Here is a 16715-nt window from a genome sequence, read left to right as displayed (position 1 = left end):
GTCAGACTAATGTACCAAAAGCTGGACTTCTGGGACAGTTTGGAGGCTTGGGTCAGCTTGTGGCCATTACCTCATGTCTGATAGCTCATGCCAAAAGAAAAAAGAGTAATGAAAAGACTGAACCCCTTCCAGGGAGATTTTAATCGTTATTCAGAAGAAAGGAGAGTTAAATGACAAACATCCCCAAGCAAAAGTTACATGGCTCAGTAGCTGAGCTTTGTGGGGATCACTGGACCTTCGGGAAATGAATGGACACTAAACAGCAGCAAACTCTTCTAGAGCCAGCGTCGCCTTTTTGTACTTTTAAATGATGTGTGAGTTTTTCAGAAACTGCTAATAAAAGCTTTTTGTCCCATATATCTGAGGGGCTTCTTTTTGCTTCTTCCCAGTTCTGAATTCTGAGTGGTCTTGCGGCTACGGACATAATAATAATAATAATAATAATAATAATAATAATAATAATAATAATTTATTTATACCCCGCCCATCTGGCTGAGTTTCCCCAGCCACTCTGGGTGGCTTCCAATCGAGTGTTAAAAATAATACAGCATTAAATATTAAAAACTTCCCTAAATAGGGCTGCCTTCAGATGTCTTTTAAAGATAAGATAGCTACTTATTTCCTTCACATCTGAAGGGAGGGCGTTCCACAGGGCGGGCGCCACTACCGAGAAGGCCCTCTGTCTGGTTCCCTGTAACCTCACTTCTCGCAATGAGGGAACTGCCAGAAGGCCCTCGGCGCTGGATCTCAGTGTCTGAGGTGGATGGTGGGGTGGAGACACTCCTTCAGGTATACAGGACCGAGGCCATTTAGGGCTTTAAAGGTCAGCACCAACACTTTGAATTGTGCTCGGAAACGGACTGGGAACCAATGCAGATCTCTCAGGACCAGTGTTATGTGGTCCCGGCGGCCGCTCCCAGTCACCAGTCTAGCTGCCACGTTCTGGATTAGTACGGTGGTACCTTGGGTTAAGTACTTAATTCGTTCTGGAGATCCGTTCTGGAGAACCTGAAACTGTTCTTAACCTGAAGCACCACTGGAGCACAATTTCTGTTCTCATCCTGAAGCAAAGTTCTTAACCCGATGTAATATTGCTGGGTTAGCGGAGTCTGTAACCTGAAGCGTCTGTAACCTGAAGCGTATGTAACCTGAGGTACCACTGTGTTTTCGAACAGTCACTGTTGGTTTTTGGATCCCTGTACCACACTTGAATCAGTGCCTGAATGAGCTTCTCCATAGTCGTACAGTCTACAGCACAGAGGCGACTTTTGCATATAGTCCACAAATTCTCATTGGGATTTACGTCCGGGGAATTCCCTGGCCAATAAAGTACCTGCGTTTGCTGCTCTGTCATGAATTCCTTCACCACTTTCGATGTGTGACAGGGGGCTAGGTCCTGTTGCAATATCCCAGTACCATCAGGACACCTCTTTTCCAGCTCTAGAATAACTCTCTTTCGTAGAACCTCAATATATTGTGGTGAGCGCATCACTCCTATTGGCTGCAGGCTTCTGACACCATAATGATCAACTGACTTTTCGTGTTTGTTTTGAGCACAGGATGACGAGTAGGAGAGAAAATACGCTTTGTTTCAATTAATTTGCACAAGGATATAGGATATAAGTAATGGGCCCCGCCTGCTAGCCTGCTCCCTAAAATACCACTGGTTTGCTCATTTCTATATATAGGGTGCCTACATTCTGCATGTGCAAATGACTTTAGATACTTTTTAGGTCCATAAATTACCATATAGCCTATATTCAACACAAAAAAGTGGCAATTTGTTGTTGACAAAGGACAGCTGGACATATAAAGGGTCCCATTACCTTCCATAGCTTAGGATCTCATCAAACCCCAATCCGGCCCTGACCACGATACCACTTTAAACTGTCATGGCTTCCCCCAAAGAATTCTGGGATCTGTAGTTTGTTCAGGGTGTTCAGAGTCCTTACGGGAGTTCCATTCCCTTCAAGGAGGCTCCATTCCTGGAGTAGTTCTACAATCAACCTGTCTTCACAGGGAACTCTGGGAATTGTTCGTTTTTTGCCCAGGTGTCTCCACCTTGCTTATTGTATTTAATCGCAAGCGAGAGGAGTAAAGCTCCTGTCAATCAGAAGAGAAAAAGAACAGCAGGTCTGCAAAGGGGAAAAAAGAAAAAGGAATTCATCGTTCAGCCGGTTTCAGGTAAGTTGCATTGTGGGAGTCATAAAGCCATGGCAGAGGCTTGTAATATTGCAGGGTGCCCCCAACCTCGGCTGACTCACACTCTGTGCCTTACAATGTATTAGAATGTATTGACCTTATATGGTGATGGGCGTAGCAAAAGCCATGACCGGATGAGGTAACGTGAGACATTGGCAAACGGCCATGCAGCTGGGGAGAACAAAGGAGAATAAAATCGGGGGAGAGCGGACGAGGGAGCTGCTCTTAGCATCCTGAAAATATAGCTGGCTCTCTGTGTCTTTTTTCTATGCTGTGCACCATCTCGTGACGGCTGGACTTCCGTCATTGCATGAAACCGCCCAAGTCTTAACATTATCGTATTGTTCTGGGTAATTCAATACGAGAAAAATACCCCAACCGCCCATGTCAGTTCGCACTGTTGGTAAAAGAAAATGACAGCAGAGATGCTGTTTTCGTGGGCCTTCTAAAGCTCTGCGGGCGAATTTGCCTGTCATCTCTGTGGAAAGGTGTGTTCAGAATAGTGGTTTGTTTGTTTTTTGAGGATTTTAACAAAAAGGTTATTACAAAAGAAAAGGTCATCAGGCAACATATATGAATATAATCAGGTGACTGGGGATTGGAAAATTCATCAGCCAGCTCTATGAATAGCAAGAAGCCTTGCACTTTCCTTCATCGGGGTAGTGAGCAGTCGTAGGTCAAAAATACTTGTAAATGATAAGAAGATGCTATTAGCCAATAAGGCTAATAGGGACCAGCAGCCAAAATAAGGGACCTGCAGCCTCACCTGTCCTGCAATCTGGTCCAACTCATGCTGGTAGCTTCGAGAATACTGCCCAACCAACTTTGTAACCAGAGGTTCAACTGAATAGAATCTGAATCACATGCACCACATGGCCTATGCAGCCTCAGCTTCAGATGGCTCCCCGGCCTGGCTTTGCACTGCAAAGTTTGCAGCAGCACGTGCAACAAAATGGCGTCCAGCGTTCAAAAACCCCCTCAGCTTGCATTAACTAGCCACACACAAGGCTTGCAAGCTCCACCCCCACAGTCGTTCTTAGACTTCTTATTGGGTGAGCAACACAGACAAGCAACACAGTTGGAGCCTCCCTCCTCCCTGGCCGGCAGGGAGGGAGGAAGAGGAGCTGCTTCCTTTGAAATTTAAGGGACATCCTTTAAGGGACATTTAAGGGACATCCATCAATAAGGGACAGCAGCGGGACATGGCGCTGGAATAAGGGACTGTCCCTTCAAATAAGGGACACTTGACAGCTATGCTGCTGACATCCTATTATTTGCCAGTGATTAGGGGGTTCCTCAGCACCACAATGACTGAATCTCCACGCAGGAACATCTTGGAGATGTAGCGGTCCTTGTTGACAGGTTTCAATTTCTTCTTGCCTTTCCCACTCTTGGGCACCTCTCTCCACATCTCCTTAACGTTTTCCAACACCATGTTGCAGTGCCTGTCAAAGGCTTTGACCCGGCCAAGCGGTTTCTTGTTGTTTCGACAGTTGATTAGCACCTGAGTATTGTTTTTTACGGACTGGGTGAGAACAGAAAGGGGCCCCGTGTTGAACTCTTCCTCCTCCCTCTTCTGCAGCTCCTCTGGGGTCATCTCACTCTTGGGCTTGTTTAAAAGGCTCAGGGCTGGGCCCTTCTCATCTTCCTAGCCATCGACTCACGCGGTGAACTGCTCCGTCGCGGGTTTGCAAATGTGAGCGCCTTCCCAGGCTTCCGCTTCCGGGGCATTTCCAAACCTGCCCGGCCGGCCCTTCGTGTTCAGAACAGTTGACACGGACCGTATCCTAGATGGTGTCTTGGACTAATATCTGGATTTTCATTGCAAGAAAACAAAGCCCAAATCAAAGAGGTCCTCACACTGGCTTACTAGTAGCACAGGTGAAAAAGATCTATGGGTCTTAGCAGACCACAAACTGAACAGGAGTCAGCAGAGTGATGCAGCAACAAAAAAAGTGAATGCTATTCTAGCCTGCATCAACAGAAGTACAGTGTCCAGGTCAAGGGAACTCATCGCACTACTCTATTCTGCCTTGGTCAGACCTCACCTGGAGTTTTGTGGACATCACAGTCTAAGAAAAATATTGACAAGCTGGAAGTCGTGCAAGGTATGGGAATGTTCAGGGAGGCAGGAGAGGATATATTGTTAATATCCTTCCTAACTTGTACTAGCAAGTGCCTTTTCTTAGAAGAGTTTCACATTCCCCAGCGAATAACTGGTTGCAGGCTTGCGTAAATCTCTAACTATTAGGTTCCTGGTAAGTTCCCTTTTATCCCTCTTAAAAGAATAAACACGCCACAATCTTGTTTAAAGTATAGAAAAGAAGTTTACTCACATTCAGTTCACATTTGGATCCCTGAAGGCAGACTTAGTTACAAAGTATATAAATGTGGATCTATCCCATATGGAGATAATCTCAGTGTCCTCTGTTAGAAGCCAACAGAGCATCTCTAGCTAAAAAGCTGCTCCAATGATGGAGGAAGTCAAAGAGAGAGAGAGGGAGCTACATGCCTCGTGCTTTTGTTACCTGGACAGGTAAGGTCACGCCCACCTCTAGTCACATGCAAAGGAAGTATATCCCAGCCAGGAGGAAACAGGAAGTTTTCGACTGGCTGGACCAAACATTCCCCCGCATGTCCACTCTAGGAAAACAAGGAATGTTGTACTTGACTGCTACTTATGTATCACATCCCACACAGGGAAGGTGACCAAGATGGTGAAGGGACTGGAAACCAAGCCTGATGAGGAATGGTTGAGGGAATTGGGGATGCTTATGTCACGGCTAAAAATTGGCCACTATTTCTGTAATGCTAAAAGAACTACCGTAAGTCAGCATGAGTCAGCGGCCTACAATCACTCATGCAACCTTTCACCAAATTGTACCTGTATATATGGAGTGGTCGGTGTTAGTGTTGGGTGTGGGTTGGTTGGATGGTAGAAAGCTGGTTGTGTTTGGTGTGTGTAAAAGCTGTCGGTCATGGTTGGAGAAGAAGACTTTTTAAGAATAAAAGCAGCAATACTCTGCAAAAATACACTTTCGAAAAGACTCTTTTGTGCCAACTAAGGTCCGAGGACTAGGCAAAGGAGTAAAAAGGAGGTCAGAACCTTTTCTTTTTCAAACACTGGCAGCTTAGCCAGGCGACGTGATAGCCATTTTCAAATCTCTGAAGGGCTGTCACATGGAAGATGGAGCACTTCTTCTCCTCCTCCTTCTCCTCCTTCTCCTCCTTCTTCTCCTTCTCCTCCTCCTTCTTCTCCTTCTCCTTCTCCTCCTCCTCCTTCTCCTTCTTCTTCTTCTTCTTCTTCTTCTTCTTCTTCTTCTTCTTCTTCTTCTTCTTCTTCCTCCTCCTCCTCCTCCTCCTCCTCCTCCTCCTCCTCCTCCTCCTCCTCCTCCTCCTCCTCCTCCTCCTCCTCCTCTTCTTCTTCTTCTTCTTCTTCTTCTTCTTCTTCTGTACCAGAGGGTAGGACCTGAACCAACAGATTCAAATCCTAAGAAAGGAGATTCCAATTCAACATTAGGAAGAACTTTCTGACAGCAAGAGCTCTTCGATGGCAGTGGAACGAACAATCTTGGAAATCTTGGAAGGTGGTGGACTCTCCTTCATTGGAGGTTTTCTTTTTTTTAATATAATATATTTATTAAGGTTTAGGAATTTATATAAAACAGAAAAAACAGAACAATAAAAAACAAAAACAATAAAAATACATACAATCCAAACAGAACACATACAAAACAAGTATAATTTCCATCCCTTATATTCATAAAACTTACTTTCCCGACCTCCTCATAACCTCCCCTTTCTGTATTCCATTCTCTAATTAAGTCAATTCAGCAAATCCTTTCCCTAATTTCTATATAATTTTTAGCCTTTCTTTTCTTAATCACATAATCATTACAGCTTTTAACCCCTTAATTTCTGAATCAACATCGTTCTAGCCTTCAGTAATTTTGCAATGTTTTTTAAGATAGTCCTTAAATTTCTTCCAATCTTCTTCCGCCGTCTCTTTTCCCTGGTCTCGAATTCTGCCGGTCCATTGGAGGTTTTCAAAGAGAGGTTGGATGACCATCTGCCAGGGATGCTTCAGTTATGATTCCTGCATTGCAGGGGGTTGGACTAGATGACCCTTGGGGTCCCTTTCAACTCTACAATTCTATGATTCTCTATGATATTCCACATTGTCTATGAGGTAGCGGGCTTGGTGCTTATGAATGGACTTGTGGATTATTGCGTAAATTTCTCTGGTTATAATGCTAGCCCCAGGCTGTAACGTTCCTCTTAAACTGCATGACCTTCTTTGTTACAGAACTGCTGCAGTTTATTTTATCTGATCCTGTTGTAAACCACTTTGATCTATGCCACCGTATCACAAAAATATGAGTATTTAAGTAAATGAATAAAAACAAAAACAAATAAAGAACAATTTCGATAGAAAGAGCAACAAAAACAGCCAAAGTGTACGGCACAAAGCTTTGCATCAAATCTCAATAAATAAACCAGGGATCAATAAATCCCTCTGCAAAATTTGAAGCTCTGTTTGCACTGGGAAGCCACTGATCCGCTCTGATCTTTCCGTACCACCTCAGTAAAAATGATTCGTCGTATCCGCTAACAGGATTCCAGGAAGCTATCGCTGGGCATGAGATGCAGCAAAGCAGCTTTACACTGTGAGGCACTATTCCCAAACCGTGGATACACAGGATAAAAGCTTTAGGCGAAATGTTATGAAACCATGATCGCAGTGCAGCAAAAAGCTGCCCTCTGGCAGTTGCAGAACAAGAAAGGCCAATCTCTGAAAATTCTCAGTAAAGGCACAGGAGATTTAGGCTGACTCAGCCAGAGAAGGAAACATTTTTCAACCCTGAAAGAGTAGGGTTGCCAGACCTCCCCTCTAGGGCCGAACTGATGCCCCCAGGTAGCAGCGGGAGGGCTTGAATCCCCAGGTAGAAGAGAACACATTGTATTTCTTTGGTTTTTTTAAAAAAATAAGAAGACAGTGCCCGAAGCTTTCAAGCTTCAGACAGGCAGGAGCTGGCATCAAATTACTGCCTAGTGTCAAGAACTGAAGCCTCCATCTTTGCCTGGCTCCCTCCTGGCAAGTGGAGGGTTAAATATCCAGGTGAGCGAGGCAGCCTTTAACAATAAAAACAGTTAACAAGAAGATTGTGCATGTAGCTTGCAAGTTTTAGTTTGGCAAGAACCAGCAGAAAATTTTATATATATAAAATTCTTATCATGGCGTGTGGATTATGGAGGTGTTTGGTATGTCTTTTTCTCTTCTTACCATCTACAATTGGTTTTCATTGACAAGCCTCATTAAGAAACTTGTCTTTTTTTAAAAAAAAAAGAGTACAGATGGACTTCTATTTATAATTAAGTATTCAACTGCACAGCTTTACTTAGACTTGAAAGACAAAAGAAGAAACAAAGATGGCGCTTGTTAATATGACGCAGCACAGAAAAATGAGAATTCCTCCCTTTTCGAGAGAAGCAGGAAATATTTGCTGGCTGACTTTGTAATGACTGGAGATAACAGTTTAGGACAACGTATAGTGCAGCTGTTTGCAGAAGTTTTTCATTATGAGCAAGAGAGAAGGCTGAATGGATGTCTAGCAGCCCCCCCCTCTAGGGCCCGGAGGGGGGATTGTGCGGTCTCTGAGAGGCTGATCGATCGCCAAATGACTTATATCTGTGGAATACAGCTCATTTACATTGCATTATTGCAAACAGTATGCTTAACAATTTACAGTAATAACTTAACAATGTGGAAGCTACTATGTTATTAAATCTCAGATGAAAAGCTTGGACAACAGCTCGGATTGGAAGATTGGAATGGAGTTAGGGAAAGCTGCGCTGGCAAATAGACAGTTGAAAAAATATACCGTATTTTTTTTGCTCTATAAGACTCACTTTTTCCCTCCTAAAAAGTATGGGGAAATGTGTGTGCGTCTTATGGAGCGAATGCAGGCTGCGCAGCTATCCCAGAAGCCAGAACAGCAAGAGGGATTGCTGCTTTCACTGCACAACGATCCCTCTTGCTGTTCTGGCTTCTGAGATTCAGAATATTTTTTTTCTTGTTTTCCTCCTCCAAAAACTAGGTGCGTCTTGTGGTCTGGTGCGTCTTATAGAGCGAAAAATATGGTATATACACAAATAAAGCTGTATTCGACAGACAAAAGGATATATGATTTCTGCCATTACTGAGAATTGTAGAGCCAGGGACGGAGAACTTTAAAGCGTTAAGATCAGAAAGCGGATAATATGAAAACAATGAGAAGAGGCCGGAATGAAGATTTGGAGATATGCTTCAAAGGTCCAGACTATGGGGAGCCCGGAAAAAATAATAATGACAATTTGGACTATAATTGGTCATCATTATTATTTTTTTAAATAGTTTATTATTTTTAATTGGATTATGATTCAGATATGTTGATTGGCTGTTTTTATTGGGAAATCAATAAAAATGATTTTAAAAAACAAAACAAAACAAAACAGATTAGCTGGTTTGCAGAAGCCAGCCTAGGGATTCCTTGTTTGGCACAGTTCTGCAGGTTGTACATTCATCCATATCCCAGCTAGTCAAAATCCTACCATTAATTAATTTCTAGGGTTTGGGGGGAAGTCCCCCAATCTATAACTATATCTTCTTTCTCCACAGTTGGAGGTAGTGATGCTCCAGTTTTTTACAAAAGAGAGTTCGTTGTATATTATATCCCCAAATTCCCTTATTTTCCTCTTAAAATTAATAAAGCAAATGGGGGGGGGGGGAATTATCAAAGCATAAAACAAATGTCTGTGTGGATCACCGAAAGGCAAAGAAACCAAGGCCCCAAGGCGGAGCAGGAATTCAGAGAGACCCCTGACGGGTTAGGTAGCAGATTCCTAGCAGATGTGGGGCAGAATAAACCAGGCAGGTGTGTTTGCTTTTGGTTTCAGGTAGCGTAATCCTCTCCAGACTGAAAGGGAACTTGTTTTTTTTCGGCACAATATTATTTCAGAGAGGAGGGACATGATAGGTTGGGGAAAAAACAGCAACAACCCACCATTGCCGAGAGAGTAAAAGGCAGAGAATCAAAAGTCTGCCTTTGTCCGGGCTGTCGACCGGCAAAACTGGAATGCTGAGATCGTGAGGCATTGCTCAAGAAGCAGGATGAAGGTGTTTCTTACTGCATTGCTGGCTACTCTTTGGTGTGCTGAGTTTGGTAAGGCCCCTTTTATTTACGCAGATCCATTTTTTGATGTTTCAGTTGGCTGAGAGTTAAATTGAGGGATGTTTAGCCCTGGAGAAGAGGAGACGGAGAGGTGTTAGGAGAGCCATCTTCAAATATCTGAAGGGCTGTCCCATGGAAGATGGAGAAAGCTTGCTTTCTCTTGTTCTGGAGGGCAGGACCTGAACCAATGGCTTCGAATCGTAGGAAAGGAGACTCAGACTAAACACCAGGAGGAGTTTTCTGAGGGTAAGAGTTGCGGAACAGACTCCCTCACAAGGCAGTGGGCTCTCATTGGAAGAAGAGCCAGTCTGCATTCCCTTGGAACTTTGTTGTTTAGTGGTTTAGAGTCCCATTAAGTTAAATAGGGTTTGCAGACCGATCCTATACAGTGGTACCTCGGGTTAAGAACTTAATTCGTTCTGGAGGTCTGTTCTTAACCTGAAACTGTTCTTAACCTGAAGCACCACTTTAGCTAATGGGCCCTCCTGCTGCTGCCCCTGTGCACGATTTCTGTTCTCATCCTGAAGCAAAGTTCTTAACCCGAGGTATTATTTCTGGGTTAGGGGAATGTCAGAAGTGTAGATTTTGGTGAATTTTCTTAAAAATAGGTCAAAAACTTCAATGGCTTTTGATTGAGAGTTTGCAAAAAAACAAAAAAAGCTCAACAACTTTGGGCAACAACAACAACAACTTTTGCGCCTGGATATTCACTTTTTGGAATATGGGAATCCTCGGCTAAGAGGAGGAAAGCCTTTTCTTTCTGGTTCACCTCTGGCAGCAAAATGTCTTGATCTGGCCCTGCAGATCCCTTAGTGTTTTCATAGAGGCAAGACAATATCTCTCTGCTGCTGCTCTGAACGGAGATTGCATCTACTCTGCTGAGATTGTTTTAGTAGGCAGAGCAGACTATTGGTGATTTTGAACGTGGGACCCTTCTGCATTTGAGGAAGATGCTCTCATTACCACTCAGCTACAGCCCTTTCTTTTTATTTTTAATTTTTGCCTCAAATCAGAAACTCTGTGAATCCGGGACTGTCCCTGGAAAATAGGGGCACTAGGAGGGTCTGTAAATGTGAACTGAAATGCAAGTTCCCCCTCCTGCTTAGCACTGAGTTAAGTTGTTTTATGCTGCATTTTGTGTGAGATTTGGCTAGCCTTTTCCTTTGACGTTCTTAGGAGTCTCCGATTCATCCAGTGTGCAAGGAAGCTTACGGAACAATTAAAACCAGCAGAGTAATAAAATCCTGCCCACACAAACCACAAACTAAGCAGCTCTAACGATCTGATTCAGAGCTTGGCACACAGATTTTCTGCTGGGTGTCAGCTGTTACGTAAATCTTCAAGGAACCATTGGGTTGCACAGGTGCTGTGGACAGAGTTGGCCAGCTGGAAATCCTCACTAAGGCGGCCAAGAAACACCTGATCTCTCCGCAATACCTTTAGATGCGATGGAATGCTAAAAGAAAGTTTGTTTTTAACAATATCCAAACCATACCCGGGCCCAGTTAAGCTAAGTTTCATCTGTGTCCACCTTACGGGGTCTTGGTGTTCAGAACAAGGGAGGGATTCATTTGGTCCAATCCAATGCTCCGAAATGTGCTTGTGGACAAGAATGCAACTTGCAGTCAAGTTATGCATTTCTCTGGATTTTGCAGTGCACGTACAGTGCTCAAAAAGCATGCACAAAAAGAGTATCTTACACAACAGGTGTGCATAAAATGTGCATTTCATTAGCGAACCATAGCTGTCAACTTACAGATTTGAAAATAAGGGACCAGTCGTGGCCAACTCTGGGGTTGGAGCGCTCATCTCGCTTTATTGGCCGAGGGAGCCGGCGCACAGCTTCCAGGTCATGTGGCCAGCATGACTAAGCCACTTCTGGCGAACCAGAGCAGCGCACGGAAACACCGTTTACCTTCCAGCCGGAGCGGTACCTATTTATCTACTTGCACTTTGACGTGCTTTTGAATTGCTAGGTTGGCAGGAGCAGGGACTGAGCAACGGGAGCTCACCCCATCGTGGGGACTCGAACCGCCGACCTTCTGATTGGCAAGCTCAAGAGGCTCAGTGGTTTAACCCACAGCGCCACCCACGTCCCTCCCTTGTCTTACCTTGGTCCTGTTGCACCCCTTCCCCAAACACTTATCTTGAAATAGAAGAAAACTGCACAATTAAAGGGACCTCTAAGCCGGCTCTCAGCTTTTCAAAATTGGAAACAGGTTTGAGCATTGAGCAAGAAAGTAGACCTGCAGGCAACTCGTGTTAGTAAAGATTTTTCTGTCGCCCTTTCCCCTACAGCCCAGGCTTTGCGGTGTTATTCTTGCCAGGAGCCGATAACGGCTGTAAAATGCATGAAGGTGGACAACTGTTTGCAGAATGAGACCATGTGCAAGACTACCATGTACTCGCGTGAAGAAGGTGAGAGACTTGGCTGCGTTCTCCTTCCACTCTCTGAGAGAGCCTGCCTCTGAACACCTGGGCTGGGGTCCCCAAATGGGAGAGCATGGTTGAACTCAGGTCCTGTTTGTGGAGTTCTCATGTTGGCATTTGGCTAGAAACATAAGAAGAGTCTGATGGAACAGTGCAATGGCTCACTCAGTCCAGCATCCTGTTCTCACAGGGGCTGAGCAAATGCCCGTGATAAACCCGCAAGCAGGATTCGAACACATAACAAAATATAATTTTTTATTTATACCCCGCCCTTCCTGGTTCAGAAAACCGGGCTCAGCGCTGCTAACAACAAATTTAAAACACTTAATTAATGCAACAAAATACACTCTAAAACATGAATAACAATAAATTCAGAATTCAAAAATCAATTTACGGGTGAAATCTATCCAATAACCATTAGATGATCACCAGGGCTAGCTGGCTAAGTTAGTCGTATTTGGGCCAGCGAGGAGACCAGGGGAGAATTAGCTGTGGGATCCCAGAGCGGGGAATCTTCATGAAAAGGGGAGGGGGAGGGAAGGAAGGGGAATAAAAGATCAGGCTAAGTTCAAGGTGAAAGCCAGGCGGAATAGCTCTGTCTTACAGGCCCTGTGGAAGGAGGTTAAATCCTGCAGGGCCCTGGTCTCATGGGACAGAGCATTCCACCAGGTCAGAGCCATCACTGAGAAGGCCCTGGCCCTGGTGGAGGATAATCTTGACTTTCTTAGGGCCCAGGACCTCTAAACTATGATTATTCATGGACCTTAAGGTCCTCTGCGGGGCAGACCAGGAGAGGTGGTCTCATAAATACGAGGGCCCAAAGTCACACATGAGTAATCTACCCTCCTGCAGTTCCCAGCGAGTGGTAATCAGAAGCATTGCTGCCTCCAGCTGTGGAGGCAGGACATTGGCATCATGGTTAGTAGTCATCAACAGCCCTTTCCTCCATGACGTGGTTGGCGCTGTGGTCTAAACCACTGAGCCTCTTGGGCTTGCCAATCGGAATGTTGGCGGTTCGAATCCCTGCGACGGGGTGAGCTCCCGTTCCTCTGTCCCAGCTCCTGCCAACCTAGCAGTTTGAAAGCACACCAGTGCAAGTAGATAAATAGGTACCTCTCCGGTGGGAAGGTAAACGGCGTTTCCGTGCGCTCCGGTTTCTGTCACGGTGTCCTGTTGCACCAGAAGCGGTTTAGTCCTGCTGGCCACATGACCCGGAAAGCTGTCTGTAGACAAACACCGGCTCCCTCGGCCTGAAAGTGAGATGAGCGCCGCAACCCCATAGTCACCTTGACTGGACGTAACCATCCAGGGGTCCCTTACCTTTATCTTAATCTCCATGAATTTGCCGAATCCATTTTTAAAGCCATCTAGTTTGGTGACCATCACTGCCTCCTGTGGGAAGAGTTCCATAGTTTGTGCTGTGTGCAGAAGGACCTTCTGTTATCTGCCCTGAATCTTCCAACATTCAGCTGTGCTGGACTGGGGGCGGGGGCGGATCTTGGCCACATCCAGCAGTTTTCTTCTTATATAAATGGTCTAGATATAAGGCTATCGACAGGGAAGGACATGGTGGACCTAGAATCATCTGGTGCAGGATATCAGTAGCTACTAGCCACAAAGGCCTACCTTGACTATTGGAGCTAGTATTACCAGCTGTGAGGAATGAGGATGGGGGTCTGCGTTGCTGTTGTGCTCAGCTCCTGCGCTTCTCATACAGTCTTCTAATTCCCAACATACCCACCCAGCCTCCAAACCACCTCCTTGCTGGTGCACAGTCTGAAGAGGTGCTTTCTTATCTCTGCAAGAGTTGGGTTAGATCTCCAGGTCTTTCCCCAGAGAATCCTAGCACTGCAGAGTTGGAAGTTGCATTGCATGATTTTAAGATTCTGAACCCCCTTGTTCCCTTACCCCATTGGCAGGGTATCCACAGCCTCCACCTCCCAGTTGTGCAAAAATTCACAACTGCACAGGGGAGGCATAGAGGACCGTGTACCTGCTGCACTGTAGTAGATTTTGGAGAGGGGTAGACGGCAGGGGCTGATCTGTCTTGCCACTTGCATTTGCAGTGTACCCATTCCAGGGCGATTCAACCGTCACGCGGTCTTGTTCTTCGAGGTGCATTCCGTCCGACGTGGATGGGATTGGCTTGACTCGCCCGGTGACCTGCTGCAACACGGATCTCTGCAACCACGATGGGGCAGCCAGCGTGCAGATCAGCTACATCACGGTGGGGACCTCAGCTGCTTCCTTCTTCATCCTCCTCCGACCTGGACTGTGATTCAGATGGCAAAGGCAGAAGATCTTGGGGTGTGTGTATGTGTGTGTGCAAACGACAACAACTCCTTGATCAAACCCCGCTTGGCTTTGCTATCTCAGTCGGGCTGTGTACCTCTCTCTTCTCCTGCAATGGCAGTCTCCTCTTCTCATCAGGCGAAGAAAAGGGGGGGGGGTGAAAATGCTTTGCGCTATGAAAAATCCTGGCTGGCCTGCTCCTCCTGGCTGAAAAGAGAATCAGAGACCTGATGCTTAAGTATTTTGGTGGTGCCAGTCAGCCCTTTGCTCAGCTCATTGTCTCTGATTCTGCCTTTCGTGGCTCACCCCATGTTTAGAAAACACAGTTCCAAGCAGTTTCCCCCTTGCCCCACTCCTTTCCCAGGGAAAACCTGCTCTTTAGCTCTAAATCAGAACAAACAGCAATTCATGGAAAACCCAAATGGCTTTTGTCTCTGATTGAGGACTAAAGAGCAGTTTTCCCCAGGGAAAGGCAACGAGACTTTCACATGACTTGTATTTTTATCATATTGTTTTCAAGTTAATTACCCCCGGATCTGAGAGCTTTTCTCATTGTTCCATGACTGTGCCTTGTGAAAACCCTATCTTGCCCACTGCACTGAAGCTCCTTTAGCAGCAAAACCCTTCTTTGGATTTCCTGTGCATCCGATAAGATTAAGGTCAGAGTTTCGCAAGGCCCAGCTGCGGAGCATCGAGAAAATCTCCCGGACTTGGGGAAAGGAATCGCTACAGAATGCAATAAAAATGCAGGTCAAGCGGAGGTGTGGCTGAACAATTAGTTTTAAAGATGTGCCTTTATGCGCACCTGATCACGGCTCCCAATAGCCAGGCAGGATTCTGAGAGCAGCCACCAGAACTCATCTTAAAATTCCCTTAAAATCTTCCTTCTCAATGTGAGGCTGTCTGAAATGGATCCGTTGCATGTAGAGACATTGGGGACGGGCTTTGCATGATTCTCTTTTTATGCATGAAGTACCCTTCCAGAAACCCTCTCCTCTTTATCAATCATTTATCCTAACTTGTTGCATGACGCTTATGCTGAAATTATACGATGCCCCCGTTTTTGTCGAACGCCTACCGCGATCTGTTTGCAGGCAGCTTATACAACAATGAGCAATCCATCCTGATTTACTTGTGTAGATAGATTATATGTCTCCTTCGGGAGGTAGGGCAGGATGTAAACCGAATAAATAATAAAAAATTCCCATTGATCAGTAAATTATCCCACACTGTTTCATGCGTGATTTCATCAGTTTCCTAACTACAAAATCTTTTTTTATATGTAAAAGTGGACTGGATAGAATTGTAGAGAATTTAATAGAATTGTAATAGAGGGACCTCTGAGGGCCATCTAGTCCAACCCCAGCAATCTCAGCTAGAGCATCCAGGACACATTGGCATCCAACCTCTGTTTAGAAACCTCCAAGGAAGGAGAGTCCACAGCCTCCCAAGGGAGACTGTTCCGCTGTCAAACAGCTCTTGCTGTCAGAAAGCTTTTCCGTATGTTTAGTCAGAATCTCCTTTCACTTGAAGCCATGGGTTCGAATCCTACCCTCCAGAGCAGGAGAAAACCAGCTTGCTCCATCTTCCATGGGACAGCCCTTGAGATATTTGAAGATGGCTGGCGTATAGATGGATTTGTTGCATCAGAGAACAATCACCCACTTTAATTGCAGAGAACTTCATTCCCAGATCAAGATTTAATCCATCGCGCAAAACACTGACAGTCCAGAGGCGATCTAAGTTTCGTGTTTTGTGATGTCCTTCACAGTTTTCACTTTTGCGATGGCTCAGTTGCTGCCCTCTGAGCTTTCCTTACTGAGCCTATACCAGGTGTTTCGGCAGGGGGCCAGTCCACTGTCCCTCAGACCTTGTTGGGGGCCGGAGTATTTTTTTTTTTGGGGGGGGGGGGGAAGAATGAACGAATTCCTATGCCCCACAAATAACCCAGAGATGCATTTTAAATAAAAGCACACGTTCTACTCATGTAAAAACATGCTGATTCCTGGACCGTCCGCAGGCCGGATTGAGAAGGCGATTGGGCCGGCACCCGTGTGTGGGTTGAACATAAACTGAGCAGAGTTTAAATTCCCATCTGTAGCAGAAAAATGGAAAGTATATAGAAATAGGCTGTGTAGCCTTCCTTAAAGTAACTCCAGCTGCAACTCATGCTGGCTCCCTCTTTTCTTGCCTCGCTTAACAAAGAATCAGGCAACAGACTGCGAAGTAAGTTTAAATTATGATTTACTTACTGATAATCATGCATTGGTTCTCATGCATTCTCATGCATTGGCCTAGGACCCACGTACCTACGGGACCGCCTCTCCTGGTATGCCCCGCAGAGGACCTTAAGGTCCACAAATGACAACATTTTGGAGGTCCCAAGTCACAAGGAGGTTAGATTGGTCGCAACTAGGGCCAGGGCCTTTTCAGCACTGGCCCCCACTTGGTGGAACGCTCTGTCACAAGAGACCAGGGCCCTGCGGGACTTGACATCTTTCCACAGGGACTGCAAGACAGAGCTGTTCCGCCTGGCCTTTGGTTTGGACTCAGTCTGACCCTTATGTCTTCCCGCCCCTT

At 45.5% G+C, this 16715-nt stretch overlaps 3 protein-coding genes and 2 long non-coding RNA genes across 5 annotated transcripts in view; 2 read left to right on the top strand and 3 right to left on the bottom strand.

The window, feature by feature from the left end:
- The window catches only part of ARC (activity regulated cytoskeleton associated protein), a 393423-nt gene that overhangs the window by 25018 nt on the left and 351690 nt on the right, over positions 1-16715 (top strand). The gene's annotated exons all lie outside the window — the stretch shown is intronic.
- The window catches only part of LOC310766291, a 128626-nt gene that overhangs the window by 32890 nt on the left and 79021 nt on the right, over positions 1-16715 (bottom strand). The gene's annotated exons all lie outside the window — the stretch shown is intronic.
- Positions 1-16715, bottom strand: part of LOC310766324 — a 56135-nt gene that overhangs the window by 10912 nt on the left and 28508 nt on the right. The window lies entirely within an intron of this gene.
- Positions 3441-3909, bottom strand: LOC310766344 (small nuclear ribonucleoprotein Sm D2-like). Its single transcript, XM_083622394.1, has one exon. The coding sequence runs from the start codon at positions 3797-3799 to the stop codon at positions 3473-3475; it is 327 nt and encodes a 108-aa protein (XP_083478520.1). The 5' UTR covers positions 3800-3909; the 3' UTR covers positions 3441-3472.
- LOC310766265 (ly6/PLAUR domain-containing protein 2-like) lies at positions 9101-15357 on the top strand. Its single transcript, XM_083622378.1, has 3 exons — positions 9101-9404; positions 11712-11831; positions 13910-15357. The coding sequence occupies exons 1-3, from the start codon at positions 9353-9355 to the stop codon at positions 14119-14121; spliced, it is 384 nt and encodes a 127-aa protein (XP_083478504.1). The 5' UTR covers positions 9101-9352; the 3' UTR covers positions 14122-15357.

The sequence above is a fragment of the Podarcis filfolensis genome, assembly GCF_964270895.1.
Source record: "Podarcis filfolensis genome assembly, chromosome: 7".
Classification (NCBI taxonomy): Eukaryota; Metazoa; Chordata; class Lepidosauria; order Squamata; family Lacertidae; genus Podarcis; species Podarcis filfolensis.
Note: the sequence above shows the minus strand (reverse complement) of the source record. Positions and strands in the feature narration are given on the sequence as shown.